Here is a 19,677-nt window from a genome sequence, read left to right on the forward strand (position 1 = left end):
TCAAATTTAATTTTAGGTTTCAAACAAGAAACCTACAGTTTTGATAAGATGTGTATCCTCTGACTTGGCTCAACCTTAGCAGAACTCATGAGAGCATCAAGGTTGATCTTCCTGAAACTTAAGTAGCTGTTAATAACAACTCAGAACTGGAGAAAGTGTGTGTGAAAACGTCCTTGCACTGGGTAAAAGTTACACACACAATCAGCAGTCACTAAATAAACAAATAACACATTTTTGTTTTTCTTTAATTTTGATAAATTACCACAACATAACAGCGATAAGACAGGTTATAAGAGAAAATATAGAATCTGAATGTTTCTTCATAAGTGAAATGTGTGAGGCTCCTAAATTGAAATGCTGCTGCAGACACTGATAGTGTGACTGCGACAAACATAGCAGTTCATCTGTCCTGGACACCAAATTGGAAACACTGTGTGTGCATCTGTGTGTTCTTTGTCTTAATGCAGCGATCCATTTAGGGGTTAAGTTCACAGCAGCTGCTATAAAATAGGTTTCTGCTCTCTGCCTGATGCATTTGTTATCTGCATGTTTCGTGTTCACTGTCAGGCTCTACATGCCTGTTTCTGCTTCGCTCTGTTTAATGTTCATGGACATTTTATTACATAATAGTGTGATCGCTAAGGATAAAAAGAAATATTTGATATAAACTATGTTTTCCTTTGTATGCTGGTAATCAGTAGTTGAGTTTGTATCAAATTGTGTAGATTTTCATCATCAGATTTTTCACTGTTTGCAGAAGAAAACTTAGAAGCAATGTAAAAATTTGATTCTGTGGTTTGGGCGAGTGTTGGTACAGCATCATGTTAATATTAAATCCAATCATTTGTGTTATTTCACTAATTACATAGCTACAATGTGTATCTTTTAATTTGTTTAGCAGACTTGATGGATTAATTGACTGCATCATGAAGAGGAGGTATCTCTTTTTCGTCTCCTCTCAAATCACCCATACAATCGCGGCTGTTCCATGTTCTCAGTTGTGCATTTGTTTCTAATCTCTTTGGTCTATTCTTGCTCAAATGACATCATTGAGTGATGTTTCCAGGGCTGTGCCCTGACATGCCATCAACTTCACCGGCAAGGAACTAACACTACTGAATCAGTAGGAGATTGTTGCCCATATGTGTGTCTGTGTGTGCGAGTTAGGAGCTGTTAGCAAGCAAAACACGTGTAGATCATACTACACAAGCACAATATACACCGAGATGTACAAATAGGCACATTCACATGTAAGAATTTTAAAATTCTTTAAGTAAGTGTTTTGCCATATGGATGACATAATCGCTAGAGGTGGCGAAACAACAAAGATCCAGTTGTTCACAGAAACTTCACATGCACACGCAGAGAGGGTGGGGTGACAGTGATTTCAGACAGGACAGGTTGGTCCAGGAAATGTTGCTGGGAAAATGCAATAACACAGACCACAAGGACCAGTTTATACACTCCATGGGACATGCTCCTTCAAATAAGCGTTCATGAATGCAAACACACACATGGAGGCACAAAGTGCGTCTGTCCTAGTTTATTTTTAGATTTAGTACACCTTAGCCTTTCTTTCTTTCTTTTTTTTTTACTCAGATTTTTTTTTTACCTTAAAACTAGTTGGTTTTTAACAGCTGTGAACATTGACTTGCATATAATTTGTCTTTTTTGGGGCAACTCTTTTGCATTCAGTCCAAGGATAGAAAGATCTGGGAATACACAACTGGAATCAAAACACTTTGAACCAAGTAGATCCAAAGATAAAAATATGACAACATTCTATTGAATTAATTAAATAGAATAATTAACTCCTAGTCCATAACACAGCTAAAAATAGCAGAGTGAGGAAAGAATACACATTTTGTCAAGTGTCAAAATGATACTAGGAAAAACTGATAAATTTTTCACACTATACAGGAACTTATTCAGCTAGTCTGAGAGGACACATCCTTTTTTACTGTGAAGATTTAAGGGTTTTAGAAGCTCCTTAATTTACATACAAACATAACTGTGCCTTTTTTAGGCAGTACTTCACAAAGCAACAACAAAAAAACCATTTCCTCTTAGTGCTTTCCAGTTTTTTTCTTCTCACAGTTTCCTCTTTATTATTTCATCTCTCACCATTTGTATCTGTCTCTGTTCTTATCATCTTGCTTTTCTTTCTAACTTGCCTTCCTGCCTTTCATGTAGATTTTTTTTCCTCTGGACCCCTAGAGTGAGGTCACCCTTTTTAAACAAAAGAGATAATGACTAAGAGAATAAACAAAGACATCTAAAATGTATGCAGTCGTCATTCCTGAAGGTGGGACACATACTCTTAGCCTTTGTGTATTTATTTCTTGTTCTGTACCTTATTAGGAAAAAAAAAGGGAGACGAAGAGGATGGTTTGGTTTCAATCTTTTCCCAGTTCAACCTTAAACTGGAGCAGACAGACACACGTGTGCAGGAGAAATTGCCAGGGAACCACTAAAAATAGAGCGACTGGCAGGATTATTACCACATGTGGTTCACCATTTGGGTGTTTGATAATCAATTTCTGTGTGCAGTGATTAGAGAGGACTTGGTCAGTGTTGTTATGATGTGATCAAATCCAACAACATCTGCATTAGCTACTATTTCCATACCAATACTATTTACTAGAAATGGTCCTTAAATAGATCTGGAAGCCGACTGTCATTATTGGCCCTCACATTAGGCAAGGCCATACGAGAAACACCTCCTAATGTAGCATTATAAGCCTGTGTGTGCGTGTGTGTGCGTGTGCGTGTGTGTGTGTGTGTGTGTGTGTGTGTGTGTGTGTGACAGAACTCTACTCATGTCCATTTATCTTGGTATGAGTGTGTTTTCCTCCACATTTCTTATCCTCTCCATCCCACCATTATCTCTACACTGACCTCAACAGGCCTTTCAAATACATATGACATCACATGAGGCCCTAAAAGGAGCTTTGAAAGTGACCAGACCAAAAAAGCCACAGCAGTATCTTTATTCAGTCAAATAAACTTAGTCTGAAGCAAACTGTAATGACATACAAGTACTATTTACATCACAAGCACTGCATTTCAGGTGTTCGTCAGTTATTCTCGTATCAAGAAAGCTCAACATTATGCAGCTCACGACAAATGGGAGGTGTTTTTTAAAAATCTTTTCTACATTGTTTCAGTTCTGTCCTCTTCCATAAATGCACATGCCAACACAAATACTCGGGGTAAAAACTGACCATGGTTTTCATGGATGCAAGGTCTTAAGATACAACAATAATCTAGGCCTGCTTATCTGATGGGCCACAAAAGCTTGCACGTCACGCTGACACAACCTACTGCTAATGCAGCTAGATTACATTCAGTTTAATATTTCTTAGTGTACGGTTGATTTTAAAATTGCTACATTTAGGTAAATACACATTGCATTTTATAGATCTTGCAGATCTTCATCGGCAATCTTTCTGTTTGCAGTTTACTTATAGAAATTTGAGGTTAATAGTGGGAAAGTAATAAAGAGGCAACAAAAGCCTGAACCTGAACTGTATTTACTCTGGTAACATGGCAACAAATAATTTTTATAGTAATTCACTTTCTAACAAAAGCACAGCAGTTGACTGGTACCCTAAGGAGTCTTAAAGCAAATCATGAGAGGAAACAGACACATTAAGTTTAAACCCCATCAGTGCAGGAGAAAGGAGGTAGTGTTAGAGTCTGCTGGTCAACAGTACTAAAAGGCAGTACCTCTATAAATATAATGTGTATTTTCTCCACAGTAAGTGGGAAAAAACAGTGTGATAAAGACTGTGAATAAAAATCCAAAAAATGAGTCGCAAAACCTAGAGTCTACTGCCAATACACATAGTTTATAGAGTCAGTATCTTAAGTACATTAAATAGTAAATCAATGAAAAACCATTTAAAATCTCATGCTCTATTATAAACTACTGCTGAAGCACAGATGATATAATTTAGGGTAATAAAACAGATGCGGTCATTTACAGTATTTAATAATTTTTTAGATGTTTTCCAATTTTATGAAACACTAAAGTCTTGTAATATATATCTTTTAAAGGCAGAGGGCAGATGGTTTGTTTTTACATGAAACTTTAATGCAACTGCTGAGTGGTTGTGTAATGGCACAGAGTTAGTCTGAATGCTTGCATTGTTTCTAGAGTAGCAGGGCAGTAAATAGCAGAGCTAGAATCCTGAGTTGTCTTTTTAAATCTAATTTAAACTTTTACAGCTTTCTTTCACAGGAGACTGACCGAGAAGTAAAACTAACAGTTGTCACACAGAAATAGCAAAAATCAAATACCCATTTATTCCTTCCTCCTACACATCCCAGCATGCTAAGTTTCTAATGCCTATTCTTCCTGCTAATGACTTGACTTTGGGTCATATTTTATACCTTCACATTTTATTCAGTTATAAAGATAGTTGTAAAAACCTAAAAGCTGAGCTGCTGGTGAAGGAAGTCTTTGTGGTTAGGAACGTTAACATTTGGAATTAAAGGCACTGTGAGATTTTACTAACCCTCTGAGTATACTGTACAACACTGTTCAGAACAGGGACCAGAGACTGTTCAACATAATAACTTAATTATCTATCTATCATTTTTTCTTCCCACTGTTGCCAAAGCGCTTGCTCATAGGGGGTCATGTAATTGTTGGCGCTTACAGCTATCTTTGGTTGCAAGAACATTACACCAGCCAACTTTGACCCTCTGTCTTTGTGTTACACAGACAACTGTTCAGCAGCAGAGATTAAGGGTCACCAGGATCTATTCATGTCTCTCATCAGGACCCACCAACAAGGCATGACACAGATGTCAGATGGCAGTGGTATCCAATTGTTTGAATGTTAGAAATAAATTAATAAATGAACAATTAAAAAATAAATAAAGTTAGATTATAGAATTTTGAAATATTAAGCCTTTTTTTACAAGACCGTATTAAAGCCTTTAATACTCTTGTGCTGCTGGAGTCTGATAGCTATGCAAAAGGTGGGGGAAGGTTTTGCTGTTTTTTTTTAATATATTGTCATGTGGATCCTAACCTGCGAGGAGAGAAGACTACTGATGCTAACTTTATCTACATTTGAAATGTCTGCTTACTTTCATTAACCTATATTTACATTTCTGTTTAATTCACCAGAGCATTAGTTGGAGGAACATCCATAACTGTAGCATGTGTGTATATACGATAATAAGCACCCTCCTTTCACAGAGAATAAGTTGACTGTTATTTCTGAAATCAGGCAATGACAACACCTGGTGAGACATCGGTCAGCTGAACTTTCTTGAGGCAAATACTGCACACAGCTTCGCCTCTAGTAGCTGGATCAGTTATCATCTGAGTCCCGAAATAGTCCTGTAAAACTGTTCGCACAACTCGCAGTCACCATCTTTTCAGCACCTCCCTTTTCCATCTTCTTCTAACTATAAATGTCATCATAGTATCAGTTTAATAGAAAGATGAGCACCTGTATTTATGATGGTAGAAATACTTTTCTAAATGCTGCAATTATGGTAACGTAATACTGTAATACTAACAGGTCTATTTAACATTTATCATTGTGTCTATGTAGCTGACAATCTTAATAAGAACCACACAAAGCAAAGAGCAGCGAGAGACTCTAGACCAGTATCCAAAGGAAACATGAGTTTATTCAAATCAAACTGTCAAACCTACTTATAAAGTAAAAGTGCACCCTGAGCTGTCTTTGCATAATACATCACACCCAGTCAAAGCATGATTTGATGATGATCAATGTTACAGGGCTCACGCTGTATGAGGACACATGATTCTATGGGATCTCAAACAGGTTGAACTGATGCTGCATTCTTTAGCGAAGTAGTCCTGCAAGACCTTTCCAGTACTGAACTATAGTCTCAATGTATTTATAACATGTACTAGTCCATCAACTCCAAGTGCTTTCATCAGAAGAATAAACAGTGCAACAGTGATAGGCAGGCTGCAAAAGTGCCAACAACAAACTGTTAATGTCAGCAAGACAGGGAAAAAGTCGATGTTTTTGTCTTTTGATTTTAGTGCTTTGCAGTTCCCAGTTTCTTTTCTTCTGTTTGGCAGCTCACAAGTATTTTTAAGGCAGTAAAATCAGGAATAATACATCAAATAGAAGAAAGAAAGACAGGCTAAAGAGACAGGGCTCGGGCTATGCACATTATTCAGAACTGTCTGCTCATCAAAATGATCCACAGCTGGACCAGGAAGTGTTTTCCATATTCCACATCTGGCCTTAGGTCTGTTGAAAGGGTTATGGATATCAGTGTGCATCAAAATCACTTTGAAACATTCATTCACAGAGATTCAGGATTTACTAGATTGGTTCTAGTTTCCTTGAATTGTTTTCGTCTTGTTTTGGATACTCTGTATCTGTTTACCTGGCCTGGTTCTCGCTTTTTCTCTCTTTGGCTCTTTACCTAAAATACACACACAAACTCTTCCATTGTTCTCGGAGTGATGTTAGGTCAATGCCTCAAAATCGTGCAAGGCTATAGGACTATGCAAAAGTTTTCACTTTTGCATAGTCCTAACATTGGCTATTTTCTCACTCATTTATAGTCCAGCTCTTGTACCTGACCATTCCACTTATCATTGGAATGACTTCTGTTAAGCCACTTAACACTTATCTATGACTCATTTAAACACAAAAAGGCACCTATATCAAAGGATGAGCCAGTGTCGTGACTACTCAACATAACAGACAATTTAATGAAGAAACGATTTACCCTGTTACTAGAAATGTGTTGCAATAATACATAATTTGTTCCCATTTCTTTAGTTGAATCTAGGAAAAATGCCAGCAACGTCTTTAAGAAATAGGAAAAAATCCAGCAAAGACCTGACACAAGACCTGAAAGATACATTTGGCCCTTTGGTTGATCCCTCTACTATTTGCTGAGGATAATCAGAAATGGTCTCAGTGGAAGGGTGGCTGTCAAGGAGCCATTCTTAAGTAAGGGAAACAGGGAAAAAGGCTGAGTTCTGCCAAACAACACAAGAACTGCACTGTAAATCAGTGGCAGCAGGTCTTATAGAGTGAAGAATCCAAATTTGTCATTTATCAGTGTCAAAGAGGCCAGAAAATGGTTACATTGGTGTAACTGTTTTCTGGCACCAATCTGTAAAACACGGAGGAGGCTGTGTCATGGTGTAGGTCTGCATTTCAGCAAGAGGTCTTGGAGATTTGGTCAAAATTGAGGGAATTATGAACACAGAAAAGTATCATCAGACTTTGAAGCACATCTGGAAAGCGTCTTATACGAATTGGCTTCATTTTTCAGCATGACAATGATCCCAAACCCATTACCAGTGCAGTATGAATACCTAGATAGAAAATACACAGTGCAATACAATCAATCAAGAATTTGCCTCGACAGAACCCGGAACTCAACATTATTGAAGCTCTGCAGGATAGTGTTCACAGAACAAAAGGCAGCTTTGAATGTCCTTCAAGAAATCTGGAGAACTATTCCTGAAGACTATTTAAAGAAATGACAAGAAAGCTCACCCAAGAGAGCTCATGCTGTGTTGAAGAATAAATGTGGTCATACCAAATATGGACTTTGAAGTTCATTAGAACTTTTACCTTATATACTGTATTTCCATATATGTCTGTTATAAAAATATAAAATATAAAATATGAAGAAATGAAGGGTGGTTCAAGACTATTGCACAGTACTGTTCATGACAGTGATTCTAATATGATCCTGGCTCTCACTGAACAAATACCTGAGTCTCCTTAAGCTTCTTTCCACTATAAAATCTGATCAATTTCAGCACATGTGCCTAAACACTTAGTAGAATTTTTGAGCATTACTTTATCTGATTATGTAATAAAATGAGCATAAACATACAGAATACATAACGAGAATTTTGCCTGAAAATGAATTTATATTGCCGAGTCTAGACTGAAAACAGTACCTAGACCTAAAGCTTAATGTGAGAACTGAAGGAAAACATAACAAATCATGTCTGGGAAAAGTGTGTATTATGTTACAAAACATGTTAATTGCAATTTATTATAGAGTCATTTGTAACTATAATTAGAAGTTTATTTTATTTGGAACAAAGCTGCCGATTGCACCGTTTATGTTCTCATGGTGTCTTGCAGCCTGAGATGCACTTATAGTAATTACTCAGCACATACAATATGTAGCTTCTTATTTTTCTCTTTCTGTCTGTCCAGATGATTTTTCACACTGTTCCAGCTGCCTGCCTGGGTATTATTCAACAGTGCTGGCTCGCCTAAGGATGAGTGCGCTTGGCTTACAGTAAGATATTTTTGGCAAATAGCAAAGAATAGTATAAAAAAAAATGAAAAAAGAGAGTAAAAAAAAAAAAAGCAGAGACAGATGAGCATAACACAGTGTTCTTGGCTTGGGAATATCTAGGGGCTAGATTCACAGACCCCTAATATTTTGGGGGGGATTTTTTTGGCAAAAATAAGAGGATATAAAAAAAAAGACGTACAGAGACAGGTGCGTGAAGCTGGTATTAGGATATGAACAGTGAATACGACAAGCCAAGGATGATGGCCATCAGCTTTAGTTGATCTTTGGCAAATAGTACAGACCGGTGAAAGACAGAGACAGGTGAGCCTAGTTTAGCACTCGTAGCTTTGGCAAATAATCAGAGGCGAATAAGTGACAATGGCAGCTGCACAGAGAGAATCTATTAGTACACAGGGTTTGTAAAGAGCTGTGAATTTCTGCAGCTACAGTGCAAGTCTTATAAGTTCTAACTCACGGTAATGTCCCACATTTTCACTGTTTTTCAGTAGACCTCCATTTTATTTTTTCCTATACATTTTTACTAAACCCTCCCTCTTATTTATATTTGCATTTGAGTTTAAATTGGTGCAACATATAGAATACCTAGTGCTATCTTCATGAATTAGGCTGTTAGGTGCTCATGTCTACCATCACCAGAAGCTGCTTAGCATCACCCAACAACCACCTTCCATGATTATTTGAACTCTCTCGCCCACTTTTCTTGTTATGTCTTCACTATGTGCTTGATTTCAATTTAATTTCCATCTGACCTAAAAATCTAGAACTTGGATTGATTGTTTCAGTGTTCTGACTTCAAACTGAGAGTTTATATGTTCACATGTTTTTAATCTGTTCAATATGAAACTTCGGTGATGCCTTATTTTCCTGACATTCGCACACAAACACATCATCCGTGCCCCCTTTTTGGCTCCAAAACATCTTCGCAATCCAAATGTCAGTGTTGCTGCGTTAACCGGTGTATTTTTTGTACCTCCCACCCAATGACAGCTGGGATAGGCTCCAGCACTCCTGTGACACTGAACTGGTTAAGTGGTTAAAAAATGGATGGATGGAATTTCTAAAACCATGCATTTCTTTTTGTAAACAAGGAATCTGATTTTGTCTTTGGGCTTCAAACCCAGAGTCATTCAAACATGCTGTTCTTGTTACATGGCGGTTCGTTCCAAGTAAGTATGCCATCCATACTGGGTTTCAAGTGTAAGCTAAAAACAGGCAATACATCATTATATTAAGGTATCAGTGTTGCCCACTAACAGGTAACTGACACATACTCCCCCCAATTATGTAACTCATGCTCTCTCACATTTCTCATATTTCTTAGATTTAAGATTACATTGAGATATAAAAGTGGTCTGTTAGGAAATGTATTTCTGTTCATTTAAAAGCAATTAAAACTAATCAGTTTCACTACTAGGAGTTGCAATTAACTTCTCTTCACACATCACTGTTCTCTGTGCACATGTGCTTGCTTGTGTTTTCTGGACAGACACGTGGCCGTGCACAAGCATCGGCATATCCAGTACAACGCAGGGATTGTGTCTCTGCTTTTCGGAGAACACAACGTAAACAAAATGAAAACATATACCCCAGCTCTACGTAAACTTCCCCCACACAACCCCTTCCCTGAGCACAGGCCAAACTTCCAGGCTCAAAATAAATCAGGCAGCTGCTTGAGTTTTATTTTATGTGAGCTCTGTGCTTGTATGTGTGCTCGAGTGTGTGCGACTCTGTCTGCAGGGTTTCTGCGCATGGAAGGAGTAGACGATTAGGTGTGCAGACCACTGCTGTTCTCTGTCAATGGAAAATGAGTGTGAATTTACTATAGGGTGTTCAGGTGAGCTAAACATCCCCTTCTGACTTATGTGCATGCTTTTGCATTGTGGGGGAAGGGGTCAGTCCCACTGTAGTAAAACATCAACAGCACATCATCAGCAATATAGTGAGACACACAAGAAATCTCATATCTGATTTTGTTTATCTAACCCTTATTAGGGTCTTTTCGTGTGGCCTTCTACATTCATGCATAAGAGCTTTTAGAAAAGTATGTAATGACCCCACCACTATTTAGAAACTCTGCAACAAAGAAAAGGCTTGTCAAACACTGCAATTATCCTGTTTGAGGCACTTTCAACAGTTGGAGATCTCCATGCTGATTAAAGAAGAAAACAAAATTAACTTAGCACAACACAAAAGCTGCTTTAAATCCTGTCTTTTTTGCATGATCTAAATAATGCAATCATTTGCTGTGTGTTCCTGTGTTGGTGTAGGTACATCAGGTCAACTGGGTTTCATTTTCTCCCCGGTAACAAACACATCAGGGCCTTGACACTGTGCCATTACTAGAGAAAAACACTCAAACACACATGAACGTGGGTCCATTAAATAGTCAAATGGGCTTCGAAAGGACTTTACTGTGGGGAATAAACCATTTAGCCAGACACTGGCAGTCGAAGTGCGTACCAGTGAAATACAAAGGTGGTTTTGTTGAGGCACGGGGTAATTGGTTGAAATGAAGAGTTTAATCCTTTGGTGTTCCTTTGCAGAAAATAATGATATCGCTAAAGAGGTGAATTTAAGTGCTGAAACTTATTACACTTCACCAGTGGGACCCCTTTAGGACAAAGCCATCACGCAAGGAGGAAATGTCCTTCTGCCTTAGTAATTTCTAAAACAACAAAGTCTAACTTCATTGTCTTACCTTTTCCTTCCACCCTGCATTCAAACCACTAGTTCAGCACTACTGTTCATTCTTTAAACCTTCCTCAACTTACCCTACTTTATCCACATATCTTCCCTCTGCCATCTTTTCTTCTTTAATGCCTTCCTCTGGCACCTATCCCTGCTTTTAAAGAAAGACTCATGAATGAAGCTGCCACAAATTAGTCAGCTGAGAGAAAAATAAGCTATACCTATTGTAAGTGCTTCAGTCACTTTGAATGCAAAAGCTACGTTACACAACCACATATGGCTTCCATCTATCATTTGTAATTCTAAATGTTTAGAAATATTAGTAAATGTTTCCGCTTTGGACTGATGGTCAAACACAACAAGGAGTTTAAAGATGTCAGTTAGGAATCGGCGAAGTTGTGTTGTGTCCATAACCAATAGACTCTAGAAACTATTTTACAGATTGCAACTCTGCAAATTGAGAGGAGTATACCAAAACCTAACCAACCATTTCTCTGAAAGTCTATTTGCGTTCATGCGTGGTATGTGTGTGAGTGCTATGCACACATGTGCGCCACATGTCTTCCCCACAATAAAACAGCCCATTTAGCAAACAAGATATTGGGTGTTTTTATTGGTCTCATCAACCGGGATTCAGTTTGACGCTGAAGATAAGAACGGAAAAAACGATTCATTGAAAAAAAGGAAAAGAAAAGAAAAACAAACTCCCAGAAACTTGGCTGCATTTTTTTTTCCACAGCTGTGCGTATCAAATCCTAGTATAGTTTTATGGAGATATATGAATCTAAACATGGAGTAGTGACGTTTCAACATTCTCGCCTGGTGACATTATGCAAGGTGATTCATGTCATAACTTGCAAGCAAAGATTTCAGGTAAACAGTGATGAAGAATCCGTCTCCATCTCTGTTTAAGTGTTGTGTTTTCTCATTTTCATCCTTTTCTCGTTCTTTTCAGTGTTTCTACCAAGCTTTCTCAGCAGGAGTGCAACAAAAACACTGGTTCTGTTTAACAAAAGGCCATCAAGGCCCCAAAGCTCGAGAACCAAAAGTGTGTTTTGAAACCTGTTATTCCTATAACAATACAAAGTGCATTCCTAGACCAGAAAAACAAATCAGGCAAAGACTGAAGCTTTAAACAAACAAACACTTTAGATTTATACTCACTTTTGTCAGCATTCCCTAACTCAGGGAAATTTATTTTTTCAGTCTGTCATGAAAACATAAAAGGATAAACAAAAACCTTCTTAGAGATTGGATTAAAGATTTAACTGATGTTTAAAAGTCTGCAGAATCGATCACCCACGTTGTGATAAGGTAGCAGACCTACAGCAACGTAACTGAATTCAAACCGAGGGAGATATGCACAGCTGCAGCTGAATATAATCCGGCTTCATGTGCAGAGATGAAAACCTCAAAGTATGACTTAATTTACATTTACAATAAAACATCAAACTTCAGTACGTCAAGAATTGACAAAAGTACTAGTAGTTAAACCCTTACTTAAGAACTTAGCAGTAGTCAGTGTCTTTCTACAAAGTACAAAGCCACTACGTTATAAACTTTTTAGCAAGAAAAACTGATCAAAATGTGCCGATAATACTAATCTTTCACCTGTGGCTCATTCTAGGGATTTTTTTTTTTTTAACATTATGCACAGGGTTATTCATTTGAACTTTTCCAGCTGGCTCAACTCTTTCTTGCTCTGATCAGTTTAAAGTGATTGATCTGAGCTGGGATAGACGGAACAGCAAGAAATTTCCACTGATGTTGTTTTGGCACCTGCTGCTTGCCATTTTGGCACTGCTTGCTTCACTGTAATGTTTTCCCCCCAAGAAATAAAGAAAGTCTCACAGACAACTAAATGAATGTTCGTGTGTGATGATTTCTCTGGTAACCATGGTATTTGCATTCATGCATTTACAGTTAATAAATCCCAGTTCTGTTCCAGCTTTTTACTGGATGAAGAGGTCAGTCGGTGCCAGGATAATTTGGCTCTTTAAATTTGCCATCCTTAAAAAAAAAAAAATTGTAGCCTGGACATATTTAGCTTCATGTCAATTTAACAGCCTTGTGGAGACAACTTTACTTTTACAGCTTTTCTCTTCTTGTTCTTCACACATCTGCTGTCCATCTCTTCTCCACATCCACCTCTTTATTTGGAAAACGAATAACAACCAGTCTCCCATTCAAAATACACACGTACAGACACCACATGCATTGTTGTATCACCGCACTGCTCTCATTCCTTTTGCTCTTTGACCCAGTGACAAAGCCAATCAAAATGTGTGGTCAAACAGGAAAAAAAGGAACGACGAATGGGCGATAACCTATAAACGCTAACAGAAACAAGGGACTAGACTGGTTCTTTCCATTATTCATGCAAACCCGTTAAAGATGGACCACATGTTGACCCAGGGATGAAACATTTTGAACTCAGACTACATCAATCAAAGTGCCAGTTAATGTCAGAAACCCAGACACTCTGATTTTATTTCTCATTGTAAATGGAGTTTGGAGAAGGGGCACAAATTGCTGTCAATCTCAAGCGAACTGTCCCCAAAGATGTCCCCTAATCGCGCAGCTTTCATAATAAAATACTGCCACATGTTTTTTACCACTGATAAAATTAATGATACTCGATATGATCCAGCTGCATGGTAGTTAATAGCTGAATGGTGTGTTTTAATATGCTCTCTAACAACAACAACTTGTGGTCCCATAAAAATGTTATATGCTGGAATATCTCTTAACCTCGGGTGCAGTAACTTCTTGATTGCTTGCTGCTATGAACGTTGGTTATACAAAACCAGTCTGACAGTGTCCTGACTAATCTGTATGTAACTGTCAGGGAAATCAGTCAGTGAGAAACCTATCGTGGTGTTTTATCAGTTTGCTGAGAGATTGGAGGATATATTCTAAAAAAAATTTAAGGTGAGGATAGACTGACTGCTACCGCTTCCTGCAAAATGATTTTGGTTTCAGCTTCAGTGGCTTCCATATCGTTGTCAGCAAAACTTTGCGATGCCCCAAGCCATCCATCTTAGCCAAGTGTTATTCTAAGACCTGTTTCCCTCATCATAAAATAGAACTAGATCATGAATATCTGTTGCTCACACTGAGACACATGCACACTCGCGAGCCCGCACGCTGACCTTCAGAAGCGGAAAGCCTTATAATATTAGTGTGTGTGCTCTCCACCACTCAACCAAAAGTAAACATCTATGGTCTGTCATCATTTGGACACAAATTAGAGGACATGCTGTGTTAGGCTCACATGAAGTGAGGGATGAAAAAAAGAAAAATGTCCAAGAGAGGACGGAATGTAAAATCTGGATTGAGTGAGAGGCAGAGATGCAGAGGCACAAATAAACATCCAAACAAACAAACAAAAAAAGATGAGCATTTCTCTCTTCACCGTTAATCCAAAAGTACAAGTGTAAAAGCCCTGAATATCTCACTGGGCTTAAATAAAAACACACATATGCCTACAAGTGCCGCCAAAAAACAGACAATTCGAACCACATGAGATGCACTATGATCACTGATACACACACACTACAACAGAAATTCTTGAGATAATTCAGCTCCGATGTACAGGATTCCACCAGACAGTGAGGAGTAAGCCTTGGGGGAAGAGGTGATGGGCCACATGTTGATGCTCTCCGTGTGATTTTAGCTCTCCCGCTTCCCTTCGGGGGACAAGCGATCAGGCAGAACTAATGGCGTTGCTGTGTGTTAGAGGTAAGATTACCTCCTACGACAACAGTGAACATCTGCCTGGATGCAGGATGTCTGGGGTTGAAAGGGGAAGCATGGACCTTAAATCTGATGCAGAACTGGGTTGTTTGGGACTAACCGAAAGGGAGTGCACGGATCCTGTGTTGTCATGGTGATAAATGTCTACCCACTCAGGTTCACACATTAAATCATTTCAAGGTGATGTGGCTAGGGTTTGGCTTAACAACTTCAGACACACAGAGCGTGAGCTCATTGCTTACTTCTGCAGAGTGAGGCTGAGGTTGCCAGTGCAGTTCTTGATTTTGTTCTGGGCCTCCAGGTGGTTCATGCCGTCCGTGGAGATGCCATCAATGGAAAGAACCATGTCTCCAACAGCAATACCACCTTTCGCTGCCTTTCCACCATCCGTCAGCTGCAGAAACACAAAAACCACAAACAGCATGAATCGCTGGAAACATCGGGATTACTGAGCTGGCCGGTGGGTCAAGGTGATGTCGGATGTCCACATTCAGCCTGTGTTTATCAGAGGATTTATGGATCTCTTCTATTGCATGAGTATTTAGAGAACAATAATGAAAGACCTAGGTTCTGCACCACATCATGGAGGGTCTACTTTAGACTCACTGATGTGTTTTTAATAGCAGAAGCCTGCAGGATTAAATTACTTTTGTGTGTTCTTTATTGTGTGCTGTCTTAATGGCCTTACAGCTTGTTAGAGAAAAGAGTTCAAAGGTTCTCAACCACAGTGTATCTGAGAAAAAGAAAGAATGAACGTGACTGTTTATCATTTAAAGATATTTGTTCTTATTCAATCTTTTTTTAATGCCTGCTCTATACATTACAGTAGCTATGTGAGTTGGGAACATGCCACGAATTGATAATGCAAGAAGGTATTTACAGCTTAGAGCAAACATAATCAGTGTAACATAAAGGTTTGTGGTATGATGTTGTGATATCTGCCTCTTTGAGCAAAAAAAGGAGCTACATTTTACACTTTCTTAAGCACTACTGTGCAATAAAGATAAGGAAAGTGAATTTAGTGTCAGTAAAAAGCAAAAACACAATTATCCCCCATGAAAAATGTTGTTAAAAAGGTGACAAACAGATAATGGGACGCTCCGTGGTGTAGACGCATACCATTTTAATGGGCTTTGAGGAAACAGTAATTATTAGCCAGACATTTCTCACTTTACACGCATCATAAAATTTACATACACGTTTCTTGTCTCCATGTTTCAGTGTATTCCTTCATCTTCAAGCTAAACCTTAAATATGTAAACAGTCTTTAATCACTCCGCTCTGGAGGAAGTTGGTTAATTTGAAACAGATTCAAGCAGAAAACCAAAAAAACAACGATCTGGTACTGAATACCGGTTCTGCTGTTCAAATGGGTTTCAACATACACAGGTGCATATTTTGTAAGCAAGCTAAGAATTTAGCATGCACACAAATGAGCTTAACGCCACATGAAAATATAATCAGATCATTTGGTTGAGTGTCTAATTATGCATTCTTGATTCTTCATGGACTGTGCACAGTGCTGCCTGTTCCTTTCTGATACATTTCAAATTATGTGTTATGTGCTGTTATGTAAGAGAGTGTACATACTGAAACAGGAGGGACAGATGAACTTAAATGTACTTTCACACACTCATGGAAAATGAACAATCTAATATTTTCTATTAGCAATGAAACATTGTATATGATGATTTTTGAAAATTCCTGCTTTTCTGACCAAAACATTTTCTACAAACTGAGCGTGAAGGTACTTAAAAAATGTTCAATTCACAATTTACATAAAAATATTGATGAAATATTTATTTCTAAGCAACTAAATTAAGCGACTAGCTTTTTGTAAGTTCTGTTGTTAATTATATGGGACTGAATAGTGTTAGCAACACCTTGCAGATGTAGTTCTGTCCATTCTTGGTCACATAGAGACTCTGAGTGTGTCCAAAGTGGAGTGAGGTCATTTGTTTCTTTTGACACCGCACAGACCACTTCCCTAACAGCACACACAAAAAAGCACACTTTTGTAGAAGATTGTTAAAAACAAATGTGTCTCCTGCTCCCTGACTATATCTCACTTCAAGTGTAGAATGACAGTCAAGGATGGGACAGTGTAATATGGGTTTAACTGTGTTTCCTTTGCCTTTATCTTTGTCTCTCACTCTCTCACAGACACACAAGCACACACACAAATACAGACAGACACAAGCAGGGCTAATAAAAGAGGCTCTGCACCCGGATTAGCGTTAAGGCTCTGTGGCCCCAACCTTTTATAGTCATATTAGCTCAACACACGCAACATCACTCAGCACCGCTCTCTAGCACAGAGGGCAGGAAGAAGAGCATAATGAGGGATTGACATAACATTGATTAAAATGGTATGGATGGCAAGGAAGGGAGAAAGAGAAGGAAAAGAAGAAAATGCCACCGAGTAGATATTATGCTGCATGTTTTGACCCATTTCCAGGGGTGTGTTCCAGCTAACCACTCTGGCACTGTTATGGCCCAAATGCTCACCACAAAATGTGCTATTATATGTTTTCCCCAATTAGTGCTCAGGTCCTCCCCCCCTACCCACATAAATTCCCTCTCCACATACAGACACAAAACACTGCTCTGTTTCTTTCAGAGTAAAAGTAACCTGTTTCCATACAATCGCCTTGAATTGATTTTAAAGCTACTCCATAAACAGTAAAGATTTTTTGTGAAGATTATTTATTTCGCTTGTATGAATTTGTCATGTATGTCTTAAATCCACATGTCTGAAGCAATTATTTGTACTGGTAAGAAATCCTTTTCCAAAGGCAAACATTTGTTTGAAATTAATACGAAAAAAACCTTTCAAAGCTCAAAGTCGTCTCAATGTTTATATCAAAGAAAGTGAAACGCATCCAAGAAAATCAGACACAGAAATCCAAATAATCTATCTATGCAACAAGTCAAATACTTGGAGACTGCCAGGTTATTTGATTTATGGCTCTGTTGCTTTGGTCATGACAGAAAACAGCAGCTTCAACACTTCAGATCTAACACAAATATGACACACACATGCATTACACCAATGTCAAAAGGAACAATGCTTCAGTTGACAGGGAATGCTGAAAACTTGAAATGTGCTTTCTATAATCTTTTCTCTAAGAAACCAGTACAAATGCTTTATCCACCATAAAAAGTGCAAAACAGCTGGCAACAGCAGTGCCAGTGACTTTTTTTTTTCTGTTTGGCCCAAAGATTGAGCCACTGATGTCAGCGGCTATGGGAGAGGCTGTTACAGAACTGTAAAAGTTCCATAACACTTAGCTGTGTTTTATATTATTTATAAACATATTTGTTTTTTTACTCCATGTCTACGTATTTAGGGTGGTGTGGAAACCCTCGTAGTTCAAGTGGCAAAAAGAATTTGCCTTTAAGCGTTTTTTGTTTTTCTTCAAATCAACAGACACTATTGTGCAAAAGTCACCCCTCATTACTTGTTGATTCCAAAGAGCCAGACTTTCTTGTAGTTTTTTTAAAATTGGTCTTGAGCAATAGTTCTCCAGACTTTTTTAAGGTCTTAAGGTTTTTCTTTGGACATTGGCTGATTTTTTCACTCATTTTCAGCCCTACCTTGTTCCTGTTTTTCAGAGGATTTTTTTCTTTATTTTTGTTAAATATAACACTGACCTATGAATCATTCAAGCATTCAGGGACCTACTCAAGGAATGAACCAGTCTTGTGTCTACTTATAATAGACAACTTAGGAAAGAACCACTTTTAAATGATATCTTCAGGAACTTTATTACTTGCAGCCTGTTTAAAAAACACATAATTTGTTGGAATTTTTTTATTTGAATCTGTGAAAAATGTCAAGACAACACAGTTTGACAGATATAAAAAAAACTACTAGCACAAAACTTCAAACTTCCATGTGTTTCTTGGCATGGTGTGCAGTGTGTCCTTAAAAAAACTGAAGAAACTGTGGACATGGACAAGTGGAGAACAAAAGAATTGACAGGTCTAAAAAGAGCCATCTACAGGAGATAAAGAGTACAGTATTATTCGGACTGTAAGGCGCACCAGAATAAAAGGCGCGCTGTTGATTTTTTGAGAAAATTAAAGGATTTTAAGTGCGCCTTATAGTCAGAAAAATACTGTACGTGAAAAAAACCAGCAATGACCTGACAGGACCTGAGAGATGTGTCTGCATCAAACCATCATCAGTGGAAACACACAGTGGAACACTATTAGTGATGGATCGAGGCGACTGCTGTTTTGGTTTGGCACTATATAAATACAATTGAACTGAATTGGACTGGCCTCCCCAGAGCCCAACATGAACAATAACAAAGCAGTGTGGGGTCATCTTGATAGAGAAAGTAACAAAAGGCAGCCAATAGATCTTTGAATGTCCTTCAATAAGACTGGAAAACCATGAGTAAAATGGGAAGAACTCTTTAGCTTCCAGGGCCCCCTTCTGTGGAAGAAGCTGCCAATTCAGGACACAGACACTATCTCTACTTTCAAGATTAGGCTTAAAACTTTCCTTTTTGATAAAGCATATAGCTAGGGCTGGATCAGGTGACCCAGAGTCCTCCCTTAATTAAGCTGCAATTGGCCTACATTGCTGGGATGCTCCCATAATGGGTGTTTCTTCTTCACTCATCTTTTTTCACTCATGTATTTAAACACCACTTTACATTTAATTAGTTATTATTAATCTCTGGCTCTCTTCCACGGTGTATCTTTGTCCTGTCTTCTTCTCCTCACCCCCAACCAGTCACAGCAGTTGGCAGCCCCTCCTTGAGCCTGGTTCTGCCAGAGGTTTCTTCCTTTTAAAAGGGAGCTTTTTCTTCCCACTGTCGCTAAAGTGCTTACTTGTGGGGCTCATCTGATTGTTGGGGTTTTCTCTGTTAAACATTGGTATTTTTGAACATGATTCAATAAGTTGCTGCTATTTTC

The 19,677-nt window shown here is 38.3% G+C and overlaps 1 protein-coding gene across 7 annotated transcripts in view; it reads right to left on the minus strand.

Moving 5' to 3' along the window:
• pdlim5a (PDZ and LIM domain 5a) overlaps window positions 1-19,677 on the minus strand; it is a 64,912-nt gene that overhangs the window by 29,216 nt on the left and 16,019 nt on the right. For all 7 annotated transcript variants that reach the window (XM_019366035.2, XM_013271893.3, XM_013271892.3 and 4 more), the window contains exon 3: window positions 14,991-15,142. In XM_019366035.2, the coding sequence (XP_019221580.1) occupies window positions 14,991-15,142 (152 nt within the window). The remainder of the gene's footprint in view (window positions 1-14,990; window positions 15,143-19,677) is intronic.

This window comes from Oreochromis niloticus, linkage group LG12 (genome assembly GCF_001858045.2).
Source record: "Oreochromis niloticus isolate F11D_XX linkage group LG12, O_niloticus_UMD_NMBU, whole genome shotgun sequence".
Taxonomy (NCBI): domain Eukaryota; kingdom Metazoa; phylum Chordata; class Actinopteri; order Cichliformes; family Cichlidae; genus Oreochromis; species Oreochromis niloticus.